At 43.9% G+C, this 15,614-nt stretch overlaps 1 protein-coding gene across 1 annotated transcript; it reads right to left on the bottom strand.

Moving 5' to 3' along the window:
* Nucleotides 1-312: 312 nt before the first annotated feature.
* Nucleotides 313-15,118, bottom strand: opn7d (opsin 7, group member d). Its single transcript, XM_028453527.1, has 7 exons — nucleotides 15,021-15,118; nucleotides 14,839-14,922; nucleotides 3,853-3,943; nucleotides 3,600-3,762; nucleotides 3,286-3,413; nucleotides 1,816-2,150; nucleotides 313-845 (listed from the first exon to the last, which is right to left on the bottom strand). The coding sequence occupies exons 3-7, from the start codon at nucleotides 3,941-3,943 to the stop codon at nucleotides 381-383; spliced, it is 1,182 nt and encodes a 393-aa protein (XP_028309328.1). The 5' UTR covers nucleotides 14,839-14,922; nucleotides 15,021-15,118; the 3' UTR covers nucleotides 313-380.
* Between the last annotated feature and the right edge of the window lie 496 nt (nucleotides 15,119-15,614).

Here is a 15,614-nt window from a genome sequence, read left to right as displayed (position 1 = left end):
TATTATCATAGCGAAAGTTTCACTCTGGTTTATTTAGCGACTGTAAATACCATACATATTTTTGTACTGTGGAGAAAACCCATACATGATGGGGAAGATCAGAACATTACCTCACCATGGGTAGCAGCAATATATGCATGTACAACTAAAAATTATTCATTTTGAAATTTTTGTCACAATTAATTTTGAGATACATGAATCCCATTTGATGTGTTAATGTAATGCCTCCATTAGGCTACATCTGTTGTAGCCTAATACACACCCTTTATACATATAATGCAGTGCTGGTGATATTGGATTTTTAACACCCTGATAAAAAAAACTGTATTAAAACTTGTGAGGACTCTGTATAGTTCATTTTGTGTTGGTTACAAGTTGCACTAAAGGAAATCAGCTTTCAGGGAGTCAGAGAGCTGATTGATGGTCACTTCTGTGCAGATGGATTTAGTTAGGATGCAAGCAGTCCTTTGGGGTGTTGCACCCTCAGTGCATTGCAAACAGCCTCCGTAGCCTTCAGCCTGTCCGTTTGACAGGCGTGTAGAGACGCTCATATCCTTGTTACGAAGTGAGGTTGATCCCAAATGTTCTTTAGGCTCTGACTGTGGACTCCCTCTGTATATTATCTGTCGCAGCGTGGATGTGTCTCTGTACAGGCAGTCCCGGAAGTTGGGCTTACACAGTAAATAGACCATGGGGTTGTAAATAGTAGAAGTCTTGGCAAAGATGGCAGCGATGGCAAATGCAGAGGGAGGAACCCGTGAGGCATCTCCAAAAGCAGCCCACATAGCCACGACTGCATATGGAGACCAGGCACCCAGGAAGCCTATACAGACTGCCACTGAAAGCTAAGGAGAGAAAACACACACACACACACACACACACACGCACACAAGCACACAAGCACACACACACACACACACACACACACACACACACACACACACACACACACACACACACACACACACACACACACACACACACACACACACACACACACACACAGACGATTATACATGCTATGACATTATTTTTGATTGAGCTGTGACTGCACAGAAATAGGAGTGTACATTAAATTATACAGCACAAAACATTTATAGTTTTATTCATTTCCCATTTCTACTCTGTTTTTTTAATCATACATTGTTCATTTAAATTCATTTCATTGAAATGGTAGTTTGGGGTATTGATTGGGGTGGGACGATACAGTAAGTTCACAATATGAAATGATACGATAGACAATAATGGGCTTGCAAACATGATATGATACTTTTGGAAAGAAAAAAAAGACCAAAAAATTGTAATAAATGTAAAAAAAAAACCAATCCTTTTATATAACTTAAATTCTGGACCTACTTACATGCTTGCTCTTGATAATACTTTTGCAACTCAATAGCAATATAAAAAATAAAACCAAACTATAACAATCTGGTGTTTAGTAGATCATGTGTTTTTTTTTTGTATCTGACTTCCTGCTCTCGCAATACCACTACTGTTGACGATAAATTGTGTGACATTTTAATACATCTTGTCACACAATGTATCGTCCCACCTTTAGTATCGATATTTTCTCGGTGAAGCCTAACTACTCAGTTTGGTTATTTTGTGTTACATTTATCATGTGTGCAAAATGTGTATAAAAATAGAAGTGATAATCTGAAGGCAGAACAAATGTATCTCCAGATACAGAAAAAGTTTTTGACCTATAGGTTCTAGTATTAGATTCAAGCACTACTGAAAATGAAGAAACTTTTTAGATGAACCCATTCATTATTTTTTCAACACATGTGAGATGAACCAATCAAATCATTTGACCTTGACAATGAGCGCATGTGCGTTGGTGGTCTTGGTCTGCGGCGACACATGTTGCTGCACGGCCTGGCGAGATCCCCGCACCCTCAGGAGGATGGACGTGTAGGAGAGGAAGATGATGGTGCAGGGCACCGCATAGCAGAAGATGAAAAGGCAGACAATGTAAGACAAGGCCCAGAGCTCCTGGTTGGGCCTCTGCCAGTCGATGCAGCAGGCGGTACCATAGGGCTCGGGGCCGTATTGCCCCCACTTGGCCAAGGGCCCCACGGCAAAGACACCAGCGTAAAGCCACACTGCAGCGATCAGGAGGTGGGCATGAGAGGAGGAGAACTTGTTACCTGAGCAGAGAATGCATAAGAAATAACAACAATGTGATCAAATCATCATCGTCTTTTGGACATAATTGTAACTTAATTCTCATGATTCATAAAGCATCAGCACATTCGGCTGCTCATGGATTGTCTGAGGGATTGCTGGGCTTTTTAATCCTCATCTAGCTCATACTCTGCTCAAACTTGAGTGTCATAAACTGCCATGGGCCACCACAGTATTGCTGTGATTAGCTGTATTGCCTAATGGTATAAATGCTAGGTTCCGGTTTTACCTGGACATGTCCTCTTTTCACGTCTTGTCAGGGCTGTCCAGGGATATTTGACAAATTAATGAAATTGTCCGGGTTTCCCAGAGACCTTGAATGCATCTCGGGGGAACATGTTATTATAAAAGACCATAACTCTGCTAATTTTTGGTCTGAAATTCCACCAGTTTCTGAAAGTTGCTCTTTACAGCTAACATGGTGTCATTACTGTAATTTAACTCACACAATGACGGAATCATAAAAGATGCCGCTTTATTTTGATAAAATCGTCACACAGCTAAGAGAAAGAGGACTAAAGTTCAAGAGAAAGACAGACCAAATAACAGTGGATTTCATTGAAAAGGAAATTTAATGAAGTGTATATTTAATTATTATTTACTGCCTTGAGTTGGTTTTCTTATAGTTTTAATGTCGAGGAAGCAATATTTCTCATCATTTTCAACGATTGAGAGATTTTATGAAGGTTTATATGAGATATTTCAAAGACAGATTGTCAAAATGCATAATAAAGGTGATTGACCTAAGTCACCACTGATTTCAGATTATTTTTAAGTCTTTGTTATAAATACAGACATTATTTTTTAAACCATATTGACAATAACAACTTATCTATTTATTATATTGTATTTTACAAGGCAGATTTAAGAAAACATTGAGTACTTTGAGTATGCCACGGTTGACCTAAGTCTCTTGATTTTTGGAAATAAAAATATGGTCGTTGGTCATCTTACCGTACAATGCATCATTATGCATATAACCATACCAGACGCACAAGTTCCAACTCCTCTTAATCGTTTTTTAACTTGGGCCTATAGATGCCAAAAGAGTTCAGCGACTGCCATGTGTTGGTCTTTGATCAAATTGTGACCTCTTACCATGATGAGGAAAGCAGACTTTGAGGCAACACACTAAGGACAGTGCAGTGAGGTTTGTCAGGCTGCATAGACCAAACAGTACTCCACACATGGCATAGATCTGGCAAATGATTTCTCCAAACAGCCACCTGCATGTACAACAACGACGCAAATGGGAAAGTCAACCTTTTTTTGGACTCGAATCAGCACAATAGTCATCATTTATTTAAAAAAAAAACAAAAACATCAATAAATACTATTCTAGTTCGTATCTTTGTTGTAAACAAATAATTTTTGGGGTGGAGTATAGAAGGACTGGCACATGATTCAGATACCTGTGTAAAAAAGCTGACATTATTGCCAGTGGGAACAAAGTTAGCGTCATCCCGAGGTCGCTAATAGACAGATTGATGATGAAGAACTCAGCTGGTTTCAAGGTTGTCCGCTTGTGATAGGCTACAAGTAGTAACATGGAGTTGCCTATGAGGGAAAGCACACCTGTAAAAAAACAAAAACAAAATAGAGTTAGTGCTGCACAAAAGAAGACAAAGATGTGCACAGCAGAGATGAAGGAATGTGTCGACTCACAGAAAATGCTGTAGAGGGAACCCATGAGGATGTCGTACTCTTTGGAGACGGTGGAGGCAAACACATCTGAAGTCTTCGAAGCATTTCCCATCTGAAATATCAGCAGAGTTAATGCTACTTGGGTGGATGGAATAACTTCTAATAAACTCATTCCAGCTTGAGAGCGAAAATATGAGCATATTTAAAAGGCTTGAAAAACAGTTACATGTGCAGCTGCAAATGTTAAAAATGCACTGACTAGTTTAACCCTCCTAATCATCTTACACTAAATGTTGTTAAAGGGCTGTAATTCAATTACATTCCAAGATTTTTAAGATGTCTTCCTTCTAAAATTTCTGAAAAAAAAAAAAAACTTCATTAAATGTTATTTAAAAAGTAATCTCTCCTAAAATATTGTTGATCTTATCATGTTCTATAGCAGGGATTCTCAACTGGTGGGTCGGGACCCAAAAGTGGGTCGCGGACCTGTACTGGGTGGGTCGCAGACAGCTGGTCAAAATTAAATAAATGCTTAATGTCTCTCATGTTGTATTTTATTTTGAAATAAAATGTTCTTTTGATAGGCATGCTGTGAAATGCATGTTACTAGGGATGTAACGATTCACTCAACTCCCGATACGATTCGATTCACGATACTGGGTTCACGATACCATTCTCTCATGATTTATTTTGCAAAATGGGACTGTAGTCAAAGGATGACTGAAAAATATTCCTTTATTTATTTTTTGGGAAAAAAACTAGAAAACACTGTATTATTTTCCTTTTATTTTTAATTGTCAAAAGAATCCCTTGATAAACTATTCAAAACAATGCAATTTAACTAAAAATAATCTTTGAATGAAATAAATAAAGAAATAATACAAATGAAGAAGAAGCCTATTAATTTAAATTCTGGTTCTATATTAAACAATGCAAAACTGCATAATAGTTCTTTTTCTTTTTAAAAGTGCAACTGAAAATGTATTTTATGCTTTAACAATTGGACTTTAAAAAAAAAAAAAAAAAAAAAACGTCATTGCACTGATTTACGTCAGATATTTGTTTGGCCCAGCAGAGGGTGCTGGTAACCCAGTGGCATGCAGCTAATCTAGCAGTGAAGAAGAGATGCTATGCTAGCAGACAGAGCTAATAGAAAAACGTGACTTTTACAGATATTCTTGTAAAATTACAAATATTCTTTCGGTGCTAAAGGGGTAAGGAATCATTTATTAACATGTAACATTAACATGTAAGAGTAGAAGGCGGCCAGAAAGATAATAGTAGCAGATTCCGCCCGCCGGTACACTGCTGGACAAGAGAAGGGATAAATATATAAAAAAAAGTACTGCGATTCAATTTTCAAAGTATCGATGTCAATCGTGATACCTATGAATCGATTTTTAACTGCTTTACGATTAATCGTTACATCCCTACATGTTACACAGGAAAATATCAAGATTTATGTTGGAAAAAACATTATATATGTAAAACGTAATTTTGTTGGCTGAATTCTAAAAAAAAAAAAAAAAAAAAAAGTGGGTCGCGATTTAATGTCCGTGGCATCATGTGGGTCCCAGGGTGGGACCAGTTGAGAACCACTGTTCTAGAGTACATGACAACACAAAGCAGGACTGACACATGGGAGGGGTTAGAGAGGCGATGCCTTTCTGGCTTTAAAACTGCATCATGCGAAATGGAACGCTGAAGGGCAAAAGTATCACATTAAAGACAAGCTGCACACAAATGTGATGGTGGTGTGGCTGCTCTTTATCTAACATTCCATGAATAGATAAGCACAGAATTCATTCATTCGTTCATTATCATTATGTTGCTTCATGTATTTTATACCTTCTTGTATTTCAGTTTGAATCTCATCAATCCTGGAGACACTTAGCATATTCGTGCAATAGGACAAAAACATTTTTTAAATTACACCTGTTTTTCTGTGTGGCAAGGATTACAAATATACATTTTGAATATCCCTAATAGATCGTGTGTTTACTGTATGTGTGTTTTTGTTTTACAGTTCTGCAACCATAGCACCCGCAGGAAATCCATTATAGAAAATTCACAAGTGATTAGTCATAGCTAGTAAATGTAGGCTGTGAACGGAGATGAGCAGCCACTTAAAGACTGACAGAGGGCGTTTCAGTGCTACAAGTTAATGCCTTTATGAATGCACTCTACCGCTACGACACTTTCAAATAGAGGGTGTTTCAGAGTAGGCAGTCTCCTTTCCATCGAAAAATCAAATGAATTAAAAAAATTGTGCACAGTGCTTACCGAACATATCAACAAAATGATGTTGACAATCATGTCGCTTATTCATATCACAGGGAGATCACCCTGCTGTGTATTTTCCATGATGTTATGTTCCCAGCCAGCAATCAGTGTGTTTTTGACAGTATGAATAATAAAATATTCATGTTCCTTCATATAAAAAGGGCAGAGCACATCATGTGTACTTGGGTTGGGTGAACAGCACTAAGCACTCAAATTCTATGCATTTCCGCAGGATAATAGGGAAGTATGAATGTCTTTATTGAGCAAACTCGGTATAGGAAAATTCTGTTACAGAAATTGAACAGAATATTTGTCCGTCAATCTATTTTCTGACCCATTTGCTCCTTTTTTTTTTCTGGGTCATGGGGGTCTGCTGGTGTCTATCCCCAGCTCTTATTGGGCGCTAGCTGGGGATGCACCCTGGACAGGGCGCCAGTTCATTGCGGGGCAACACACACAGACAACCACTCACACTCCCATTCACTCCTACGGCCAATGGACTCCAATCAACCAACAGTTATGTTTTTGGTTTGTGGGAGGAAGCTGGAGGACTGGGGAAAACCCATGGGTAGAACATGCAAACTCCACACAGAAAGGACCCAAGTGTCCACACCTGGGCTGTATTAAATAACACAACTTGATCCTGACAAAGACATTTACTGACCTGCACAAAGTGTTTTTTGAATGTTAGTAATAACTTTAGTGTTTACAGTTATTTGAGGGCCTGGCTGTAACCCTCAAGTGCAAGACTGATTTATTTTTGTGCACTTGTGGGATTGATCCCATGGTTTAGATGTACTTGTCCAGATGAATCCATTTCTTGACACGAGGCAAAGGACAGGAAACTGACCAAATACAGTTTAAGTGATAATAAAGTTATGGCTATACAGTTTTAAGTTGTTTTTACATGCAACATTTTAAAAAAGATTGTTCAATGCTTCACTTTGTGTTTTAACAGGAGGTTAAGAAAGTAAAAGATGATTTTGTTTTAAGCCAATAATATTTGTATTTCTTCAAAATAAAAAAAGTCTAAAAAATATTGATTTTATTGATGAAATAATATCAGCAAAATCCTAATGATCTTAATAGTTACTGGATGACGTTTTTAAGGCCAGATTATTGTAGAAATTAGCAGATTTTGCTGTTAATGTTTGTTGTTGCTTCATCTAATTTACCCCTATAAAGGTAAACTAACAAACAAGTTACAGTCAAAAGATAAAAGAAACTTCAAATTGCATGTTCTTCTGTTGTCAAAGGGCAAGAGAAATAGTGTAACTATCAAACTCTGTTTATGTTGTTCACATCTTACTACACTGCACAATGGATAATTCCTGTCCTTCACAGCAACATACATGACATGCAGCATGCCATGTGGCACATGGCTCCAGGGCTGGTGTGCAAGGATCTTTACGAGATTCAAGTGGACTGTTTTCACCCTCTGTGGTTCTGCCCCCTCATCCGAGAGTGACTGACAGCATCAAGGGAATGCCTGCACATTGCGATATTTACACTGTGTTTTAGTGGCATGGCAATGTGGTTGGAGGCGACTTTGCCGAACATCGTGCTGGGCTTGCTGCGACAAGTCTCCCGTCTTACGTAACCCCACGGAAGGCCGATCAGAGTGGGCCGCATGATGTCTACTGCATGCTGTGAACAGGATGACCCGTGCAGCGGGCAGAGCATTCCTCAATAGTGATGTGATCACATTAATGCATCCCATCCCAATTTTTAACATGTAATTCTACAATAAATACCTTTGTTGAGAGCTCCCTGTAAAGCAACAACATGGTTGGGGTCGATTACATTTTTCAATTACAATTACGTCTTCAATTATCCATGTTCAATTACAACTCAGTTATGATTATGGTAACCACCATTTTTTCCAATTACAATTAAGATCCATCCATCCATTTTCAAACCCACTTATTCCTGTTTTTACAGGGTCGCGGGGGTCTGCCGGTGCCAATCTCCGGCTCTCATTGGGCGCTTGGTGGGGGTACACCCTGACATTCTCAATTACCAAAGTTCAATTACAAATAATCACAATGACTGAGTCTGATACACACTGCCCTTGTCATTGCAGGTTAGACTCCCAGTTAGGATAATAAAAAGTAGCATTTGCTCTGTCTTAGTATCTAGTTTGGACTCTGTACTCGGCCATGTTGGGAAGTCGAGAAATCACACAGCAACTCACGCTATGGTAGTAATAGTCCCTGTGAAAAAATACCACAGACCAAGAATCTGTAGGGAAGTCATAGCACTCGACGACTTTTTTCCTGTCCAACATGATACAACAAAGATTGCTGTGACGGTGGACCATTCCGGCGACATCGTGCCAGGTGTCGGTCACTGGGTCATAAGCCTCAGCAGACCTCAGATCAGTGTAGCCATCTCTGCCCCCAACTGCAAAAATGTGGCCTATATATGCAACGACTCCAAGTCTATACCGAGGTGTTCCCATGGGAGTGATCAATGTCCACTGGTTGGTGTCTGGGTTGTAACACTCAGCAGTATTCAAGTCTATATAGTCGTTTCCTCCTCCGCATATGTAAATCTTGTTGTTCAGTGTGGAGCAGCTGGTGTTTCTCCTCTTATCATTCATTGATGCAATGAACGTCCACTGGTTGATGTCGGGCTGATAGAATTCAGCAGTTTTGAGTGAGGTACCAAGACGGCAGCCTCCCATAGCGTAGATGCATCCCTTTAGCACGGTAACACTCAATAAGGCCCGCAACTCGTGCATTGGTGACGCCTCCTGCCAAGTGTGTGTGACTAGGTTAAACCTCTTCACTATGTTTAAAGAGATCAACCAACTTAAACCACCACCCACAATGTAGAGGTGTCCACTAAGGAAGACAGGCCTGTGGAAGCCTGAGGGAGTCATGGGATCTAACCCGCCTGTGATGAGTTGCAACTGTGAGCCAACTTTTAGTGCGATGGTCAAAGGCCTCTATGGTCTCATAATAATATTTAACCATCAGTAAGACGGTGTTAGGCAAGCGATGGCAAAACAAGACGTTATTGATCCCAAGCTCAGAGCTGGGTAACGAAAGTTTAGACATAACTTGAAGGGTATTAGAGACCAAGAGGTGGGACTCAGGGTTTGTTTTTACCAGATCATTGCCAAGTACATAGTCCGTGATGTAACTTTTGTCCATCAGCCCCAGTCGTACCTTTGGTAACAGAGTAGCAATGGCTCCATGTCGTTCCCCCGGCATGTGGTTTATCCACCTTAAAACACTTTCATAAACTGTGCACTCCTGGGTCACAGTAAGGTCATCCTGGCCCAGAATAAAAGCCAGCTCCTGCACCTCAAGCTGCAAAAATTCTTCAGAGTGCAACCGTCTCAAAATTCTCACAGATGAAGTGAAAGGCCTCAAACTGAAATTTGAGAAAAATGTGAATATTCCAGGCATTTGTGAACTGATACAGTCCAATGCAGTTTTCTCGGCAGAGATGATCCTTAAGGAATTTGAAGCACGTTTCTTCCAGGCTCATTACATTGAACTGACGTGCTTCAATAATTAGATTCAAAATATTGGTGTTGTCAGGGTGACAGAGCCAGTGTAAGTAAAACCACGGAGTCCAAGGAGTTTTTGAAACGTTTGTTTTACATTACATTAACTCCTCCATGAACCGCCACCTTAACATGGTGGAGGGGTTTGAGTACCCGAATAATCCTGGGAGCTATGTTGTCGGGGGCTTAATGTCCCTGGTAGGGTCTCCCAAGGCAAAAAGGTCCCAGGTGACGTGTCCGACTAAGAGCGGTTCAATAGCCATATATGTACATTAAACAACAAAGGCAGTTCACGTCGCCCGGATTGGTGCTACCGGGGCCCCACCTTGGAGCCAGGCCCGGGGTTGGGGCTCGAGTGCGAGCGCCTGGTGGCCGGGGCTTTGCCCACGGGCCCCGGCCGGGCAGAGCCAGAAAGGACGACGTGGGCCCGCCCTCCCGTAGGCCCACCACCCGCAGGAGGGATCATTTGAGGCCGGTGCAATGTGGATCGGGCAGTCGTCCAGGGCGGGGGCCTTGGCGATCTGATCCCCGGCTACAGAAGCTAGTGTTAGGGACGTGGAATGTCACCTCTCTGGCGGGGAAGGAGCCTGAGCTTGTGTGCGAGGTGGAGAAGTTCGGACTAGATATAGTCGGTCTCACCTCGACACATAACAAGGGCTCTGGAACCAGCCTTCTCGACAGGGGTTGGACTCTCTTCTACTCTGGAGTCGCCAATGGTGAGAGGCGCCGGGCCGGGGTGGCTATACTTCTTGCCCCCCGACTTAGTGCCTGTACGTTGGAGTTTACCCCGGTAGACGAGAGGGTAGCCTCCTTCCGCCTTCGGGTGGGGGGACGGATTATGACTGTTGTTTGTACCTATGGGCCAAACAGCAGCTCGGAGTATCCACCCTTCTTGGATTCCTTAGAGGGAGTACTGGAGAGTGCTCCTTCTGGGGATTCCCTCGTTATGCTGGGGGACTTCAACGATCACGTTGGCAGCGACAGTGAGACCTGGAGGGACGTGATTGGGAGGAACGGCCCCCCTGATCGGAACCCGAGCGGTGTTTTGTTGTTGGACTTCTGTGCTCGTCACAGATTGTCCATAACAAACACCATGTTCAAGCATAAGGGTGTCCATATGTGCACTTGGCACCAGGACACCCTAGGCCGCAGTTCGATGATCGACTTCGTAGTCGTGTCATCGGACTTGCGGCCGCATGTCTTGGACACTCGGGTAAAGAGAGGGGCGGAGCTGTCAACTGATCACCACCTGGTGGTGAGTTGGCTCTGATGGTGGGGGAGGATGCCGGTTAGACCTGGCAGACCCAAACGTATAGTGAGGGTCTGCTGGGAACGCCTGGCAGAGTCTCCTGTCAGAAGGAGCTTCAACTCCCACCTCCGGGAAAACTTCAACCATGTCTCGGAGGAGGCGGGGGACATTGAGTCCGAGTGGGCCATGTTCTGTGCCTCTGTTGCTGAGGCGGCTGATCAGTGCTGTGGCCGCAAGGTAGTCGGTGCCTGTCGTGGCGGCAATACCCGAACCCGTTGGTGGACACCGGGGGTGAGGGATGCCGTCAAGCTGAAGAAGGAGTCCTACCGGGCCTTTTTGGCCTGTGGGACTCCGGAGGCAGCAGACAGCTACCGACGGGCCAAGTGGAGTGCAGCCACGGCGGTCGCCGAGGCAAAAGCCCGGACATGGGAGGTGTTTGGTGAGGCCATGGAGAACGACTTCCGGACAGCTTCGAAGAGATTCTGGACCACTATCCGGCGTCTCAGGAGGGGGAAGCAGTGCACCGTCAACACTATGTATGGTGCGGATGGTGCGCTGCTGACCTCGACTCGAGACGTTGTGGATCGGTGGGGGGAATACTTCGAAGACCTCCTCAATCCCACCGACACGCCTTCCAATCAGGAAGCAGGGCCCAGGGACCCGAGAGTGGGCTCTCCTATCTCTGGGGCTGAGGTTGCCGAGGTGGTTAAAAAGCTCCTCGGTGGCAGGGCTCCGGGGGTGGATGAGATCCGCCCGGAGTTCCTCAAGGCCTTGGATGTTGTGGGGCTGTCATGGCTGACACAACTCTGCAACATCGCGTGGACATCGGGGGCAGTGCCTCTGGATTGGCAGACCGGGGTGGTGGTCCCCCTTTTTAAGAAGGGGGACCGGAGGGTGTGTTCCAATTATAGAGGGATCACACTCCTCAGCCTCCCCGGTAAGGTCTATTCAGGGGTACTGGAGAGGAGGGTCCGCCGGATAGTTGAACCTCGGATTCAGGAGGAGCAATGTGGTTTTCGTCCTGGCCGTGGAACTGTGGACCAGCTCTACACCCTCAGCAGGGTCCTTGAGGGGTCATGGGAATTTGCCCAACCAGTCCACATGTGTTTTGTGGACCTGGAAAAGGCATTTGACCGTGTCCCTCGGGGATTCCTGTGGGGGGTCCTCCGGGAGTATGGGGTATCGAACCTCCTGATAGGAGCTGTTCGTTCCCTGTATGACCGGAGTCAGAGTCTGGTCCGCATTGCCGGCAGTAAGTCGAAACCGTTTCCGGTGAGGGTTGGACTCCGCCAGGGCTGCCCTTTGTCACCGATTCTGTTCATAACTTTTATGGACAGAATTTCTAGGCGCAGTCAGGGCGTTGAGGGGGTCCAGTTCGGGGGCCTCAGTATTGCATCACTGCTTTTTGCAGATGATGTGGTCCTGTTGGCTCCAACGTACCGTGACCTTCAACTCTCACTGGATCGATTCGCAGCCGAGTGTGAAACAGCCGGAATGAGAATCAGCACCTCCAAATCCGAGTCCATGGTTCTCGACCGGAAAAAGGTGGAGTGCCTTCTCCGGGTTGGAGATGAGGTTCTGCCCCAGGTGGAGGAGTTCAAGTACCTCGGGGTCTTGTTCACGAGTGAGGGAAGGATGGAGCGAGAGATCGACAGGCGGATTGGTGCGGCGTCTGCAGTGATGCGGAGTCTGCACCAGTCCGTCATTGTAAAAAGGGAGCTGAGCCAAAAAGCGAAGCTCTCGATTTACAGGTCGGTCTACGTTCCAACCCTCACCTATGGTCATGAACTTTGGGTCATGACCAAAAGAACAAGATCACGGGTACAAGCGGCCGAAATGAGTTTCCTCCGTAGGGTGGCTGGGCTCTCCCTTAGAGATAGGGTGAGAAGCTCAGTCATTCGGGTGGGGCTCAAAGTAGAGTCGCTGCTCCTCCGCATCGAGAAGAGCCAGATGAGGTGGCTCGGGCACCTTTAGGATGCACGTCCCTCCGGAAGGAGGCCCCGGGGAAGACCCAGGACACGCTGGAGAGACTATGTCTCTCGGCTGGCCTGGGAACGTCTCGGGGTCCCCCCGGAAGAGCTGGAGGAAGTGGCCGGGGAGAGGGAAGTCTGGGCCTCCCTACTGAGGATGCTGCCCCCGCGACCCGGACACGGCTAAGCGGGAGAAGATGGATGGATGGATGGATGGTTTTACATTAATGGATATACACTCAATGGCCCTCATTTACCAACCTTGCGTGAAAACGGGTGCAAATCTGAGTGCATTTTGTGTCATAGGACTGACCAAGTGGAACTTACTAAGTATCTGACCAATCCTGCAGCACAAATCCACACACTCAGTTTTGTGTACACAAAGTCAGACCAGGCGTGAGAGCTGATCGTAGCGTACGAACATGGGCTTGCGTGAATTTGGTCGAACGCACGTTGTACGCTCAGATCTGAACATACGAACGGTTAATAAATGAGGGTTAATGTGCTTACATATCCTCAACTCAATGTGCAACTGGTTTCTTTGATGTTTCACCATCTCCAGATGATGTCACAGTGAACTTCAGAGTGACATTCTCTCAGCTGGCTCCTGATTGGTGGATGACCAATTTTAGGTAGACAACGTGTTTCTGTATGACAACAGTCTATATTCTTATGCTTTGTTGTTAATGTTTATGCTATATGTATAATGTGAAGTGTAATGCAGTGGTTTTCACTATGATTGAAGTAAAATTCAGACATTGTTATTGCACAGCCTCATCTTCTGTCATTACATTAGTGTCATTACACCGCTTAACAACGTATACAATTTTTTTTCCCCTGGCGGCACCGCGTGGTGGGAGACGGGGCGCTATGTCCTCACCAATGTCAAAATCAAACCTACAGCCTTGGGTTGAACGCACATCCTACGCTCACATCTGAACATTTATCAACGGTTGATAAATGAGGGCCATTGAGTGTATATAATTTATTGGAAAGTAATGAAATAAAACATGTACAGTGGTGGCACCTATTTAAGTTGGTTGCAACACGCCAATAACCAAGAAAGAAGAAGAAGAATGTGAATATGATTTGACAGCAATGGCATTGACAGGGAGGCAGGGGCAGGGAGGGGAAATTCTCATTTAGTTGATAGTAATGAGGACAATTTATCAACAAAGGTCTGACGCCCAACATTGGTAACAAGTATGTCTTTAAGATTAATGGGACTACCTTTTTCACTCAAAGGGTCAATAGAAAAATCAGGTTACTAAGAATCAGGCTCAACACTAACCAAACTTTAAAAGGTGCAAGATTTCTATTTCTATTCTCACGTATTTCTACTCATTCGTCTTTGGCTCAGAATTGAAGATTATTTACTTTGACAAATGATATTGCATCCAATCAAGATACACGTGCACATAACATGCACACACTCTGGCATTCACACTCTGCTGTGAAACTGAAGTGAGAAGGAAACAACTTGTCTCTCACATCTGTCTTTAAGAACATGCAGCTGCACTGATTTAGTGCATGCAGGCGACCAGTGTCCGCAGAAATAATAAAACCCAGCCAGCAGCCTTGATTCATGTCGACAAGCTGTCTCCACACCGGACAGCACTGCATAGACTTGAACTCAGACAGAGAGATAAAGGAAACGAGAACAGATAATCACAAGATCTGGCCACTAATCCATCCAGAGAGCCACAGGTCGGATGTGAGCACCTCTCAGTATAATCAGACAAATTCATTTTCCATTTCTTCATATAGTAATTGAAACTTGGACCAAATGCCCCTTATCGAGAACCAGATGTTGTCATTGGAGAAGGATCGCCAAATCAAACGTACAGTAAATTAAAAAGGAAAGCAAAATTAAGAACTCAGCACATTTATTTGCCAGCACGCATCACAAGCAAATTGGAAATTAACAAAAGAAAAGTTGCCAGTATTATAAATTACATTCAGCACACACAAACATACACACACCTTACCTTTCAGGGAGTAGTGGGATGTCCCCAGTTAAACTCATGGAGGCCAGGTGAAGAGCAGAACACACAGGAGAAGACCACGGTCAGCTATAGAGAGAGATGGAGATAAAGAGGATGGGGGTGGAAGATAGAGAGAGACACATAGAGAGGGAGAGAGAGAGAGAGAGAAATAGGTATAATCAGACCTGTATGAGTGTCCTCGCAGTGAAGAGTCCAGTTTTGGTGTCATCCTCTCAAAGAAATACACTTTGCCAGATGGACAAGAGGTGTCACACAGTTTGTGTCCTTATGATTATTGCGGATGCTGAGGGAGGGAAAAAGAAAGTGGGATGTGTCACAGATGACTTAAAGGCCCCCTCCCCACATCATCGCCTCTGCTCATTCCTCTCACTGAAACAAGATTACAGCCATACTGCTTTTTCTTTGTTCTCAGTTTAGATTTTTTTTTTCAAAGCTCTCAAAGAGTGACATTACATTTTGGGGCTCAAAACTCCCAACCGTATGTAGAGTGGTATAAGTGCTCCAGGATTTTAGTTTTTGCCAAAAAAGTCTGTTTTGTTTGCTTCTATGTGTACACACGAGTGGAGAGTCGTCGTAAATATTGAACAAGTGTAAAATTTGCAATTGTAGTTCTGAGCCGTTTCAGAGCCAATTATCAGGGCAAATTCACTCTTAACTCACCTCAGACCACAATAATCTCATAGGATAAACTTATAATGTGGTGTTTGCCTTCCTCGGTCAGGAAGGGGGAAAATTGGGATAGCCAATTATCTTTAAGT

Source organism: Gouania willdenowi, chromosome 7, assembly GCF_900634775.1.
Source record: "Gouania willdenowi chromosome 7, fGouWil2.1, whole genome shotgun sequence".
NCBI classification, from domain to species: Eukaryota; Metazoa; Chordata; class Actinopteri; order Blenniiformes; family Gobiesocidae; genus Gouania; species Gouania willdenowi.
This window is presented reverse-complemented; position numbering and strand designations above follow the sequence as displayed.